The sequence below is a fragment of the Arachis stenosperma genome, chromosome 10 (genome assembly GCF_014773155.1).
Source record: "Arachis stenosperma cultivar V10309 chromosome 10, arast.V10309.gnm1.PFL2, whole genome shotgun sequence".
Taxonomy (NCBI): Eukaryota; Viridiplantae; Streptophyta; class Magnoliopsida; order Fabales; family Fabaceae; genus Arachis; species Arachis stenosperma.
In genome coordinates this window covers 59,019,520-59,022,063 of record NC_080386.1, presented here as the reverse complement: position 1 = coordinate 59,022,063, position 2,544 = coordinate 59,019,520, and the positions used below count along the sequence as shown (strand labels likewise).

The window sequence follows — 2,544 nt, the reverse complement described above, 5'->3', positions numbered from 1 at the left end:
TCTTGAACAGGTCAGGACCTGGGATGTTGTATGTATATATATGTATATAGTTATTATCTAGCTATATCTAGGGGTGTTCTAACTAAAAGTCTATACTTAAATAAAAGTTGGATCACTGAATGTTGTTGACTGCTTGTGATGTATTTATGTGTAGTTATTTATAACCGTTTTATCTGTTATTATTTGTGAATTGATTGTAAATGATTATGTTTATCAATCCAAACGTTTTTAAAAAAAAAAATATACCTCGCAAATTAACCACGTTTTTAACAACGAATCAGGCTCATATGATAAATAATAGATAATAATTAGGAAGACAAATTGGTAGCGCTCAGTTTCCGGTATGATCTAGACATATTGAAAATTGGGTCGTTACAATTTGGTATCAGAGCAGTTCGTTCCCAGTAGAGCCTGGGGAGTGGACTGACTATGCTTCATTGCATACTCTGTTGTGTGTCTCATGCGTATAGGATATCCCAGTGATATATGTTGCATGATTGTTTCTGTGTTTTCATTTTGGGAATGTTCACACTTGACTTGAAGTGTTAAGACTGATCACCTTAATAATGATTGTTTGGTGTGAACGAGACCACGATGGGTTCACAGAGACAAGGCGTACGGGAAGGAATTTCTAATGTTAACTACGAGAGGGAACAGGAAACGTTTATGGCTACCATGAACGACGTGGCTAAAGTAGTGCGTGAAGCTGCTGTAGGAGCGGCTAGGGCTGTTGAACGTCTCGGAGTGAGAAATGGGAACGAGAATGAATACGGAGAAGATAATGGAAACGATGAGAACAACTTAGGGCATCCTGAAAGACCTATGACCCTTGCGACCTTTCTGAAGGTTAATCCGCCTGAGTTCAAGAGTACACTCGTTGCGACTGACGCTGATAATTGGTTTCGAGGTATTGAACGATCACTGAGGGCGCAGCATGTTCCAGAAGGACAACACGTGGAGTTTGCTACTTATATGCTCGAGGGAGAAGCTGAGTACTGGTGGCAGGGGATACAGCGACTGCTACAACAGAATGAAAATAACATTCCTTGGGATATCTTTAGGGACGAATTTTATAGAAAGTATTTTCTGGGAGCAGCACGAGATGCTAAGGAGATGGAGCTTATGCAGCTGAGGCAAGGGGATATGACTGTTGCTGAGTATGTTCGTAATTTCGATGATTTGTGCCGTTTCTCCAAGATCTGCCAAGGGAATCCTGCTGACTTTGAAGAATGGAAGTGTTTGAAGTTCGAAGGGGGCCTTTGTGTTGATCTGATGAGTTCAATAGTTTCGCTGGAGATACGTAATTTTGCCGAATTAGTCAATAAGAGCAAGTTAGTGGAAGAATGTATTAAGAAAGTGACTGTGGCTAAAGTGAGTCGCCAAGGATTTCCACCAAGGCGTCTTAGCAATCATCAGACAGCTGGGAGAAGGGTGCATTTAAAGCACGTGGCATATGACAGCATAAGAACCTACAAGTTGGTAACATTACTGATTGCCGTATGGGTAAGAATGGAGGTAAAGTAAGGCAAGGTAATGGTAAACGAGCCCATCAGGCTTACATAAACACTGCATGTAAGTAATGCGGAAAAGAGTATGATAACGGGTCTTGCCAGTTTGGATCACCTAACTGCTATGCTTGTAGAGAACTTGGACATATTGCCAAGGATTGTCCAAAGGGATTTACTCGAAATCCAGTTAGCACTCAACAACAAGGACGAGTGTTTGCTATCACTATTGACAATGTTATGCAATCGAACACCCTCATTCAAGGTCAGGCTATGTCAAGAATCGATTTCTAACTGTACTGTATGATTCGGGTGCATCGCATTCTTTATTTCTCTAATTATTGCTCACGAGTTAGGATTATATTTCTTTAAATTGAATTTTTACTTGATTTTCCATACACCTGCATCCCAAAATGCTTTGACCAGTTTAGTGTGCCTACAAGTACCATTCGCTATTAGGAACAGGACTTTTATACACGATCTAATCTATTTATCTCCATCTGGTTTAGAAGTTATTTTAGGATTAGATTGGTTATCTAAGTATCATGTTTTCTTTCATTATTTTAAAAGAACTGCTGTTATTCCATCTAATAGTCTATGTACTAAACCATTTTTGTTCCACACCTTATATCTGAATTCTGTAAGAGTTACCTTAGGCGGGAGTGATTGTGAGGGGTACATTCTGTTAGCGGCTAGCTCGAATGATAGTGAATTAAGCTTAGAACGAATCCAAATGGTGAAAGAATTTCCTGATGTTTTCTTGGACGACATACCTGAGTTTTTTTTCCTCAGCAAGAGATAAAATTCAGCATTGATCTAGTACCTGGAACCGGACCGATTTTCATAGCACCGTACCGGATGTCACCATTGCTTGCAGAGCTGAAGAAGCTATGAGATAGGATCGTAGTGGCCTATGGAGGTACAAGAACAGAATTTGTGTGCCTAACTCTAGAGAATTGCAACAAAAGATTCTTACAATAGCTCATCAAAGCAAACTTTCTATGCATCTTGGAGTGACGAAGATGTGTTGAGATTTGAA

General features: G+C 39.8%; 1 protein-coding gene across 1 annotated transcript; it reads left to right on the top strand.

Annotated features, from left to right (window-relative positions):
* The first annotated feature begins 594 nt into the window (after positions 1 to 594).
* Positions 595 to 1,799, top strand: LOC130957146 (uncharacterized). Its single transcript, XM_057884028.1, has 2 exons — positions 595 to 1,503; positions 1,614 to 1,799. Exons 1-2 carry the CDS (start codon positions 595 to 597, stop codon positions 1,797 to 1,799), a joined length of 1,095 nt encoding a protein of 364 aa, XP_057740011.1.
* The last annotated feature ends 745 nt before the right edge of the window (positions 1,800 to 2,544 follow it).

Excerpts from the sequence above, each read along its gene's own strand:
- LOC130957146 (XM_057884028.1), top strand. The coding sequence starts at position 595 with ATGGGTTCACAGAGACAAGGCGTACGGGAAGGAATTTCTAATGTTAAC. Across the intron at positions 1,504-1,613 it reads CATTACTGATTGCCGTATGG|TTTGGATCACCTAACTGCTA; the intron begins GTAAGAATGGAG and ends GGGTCTTGCCAG.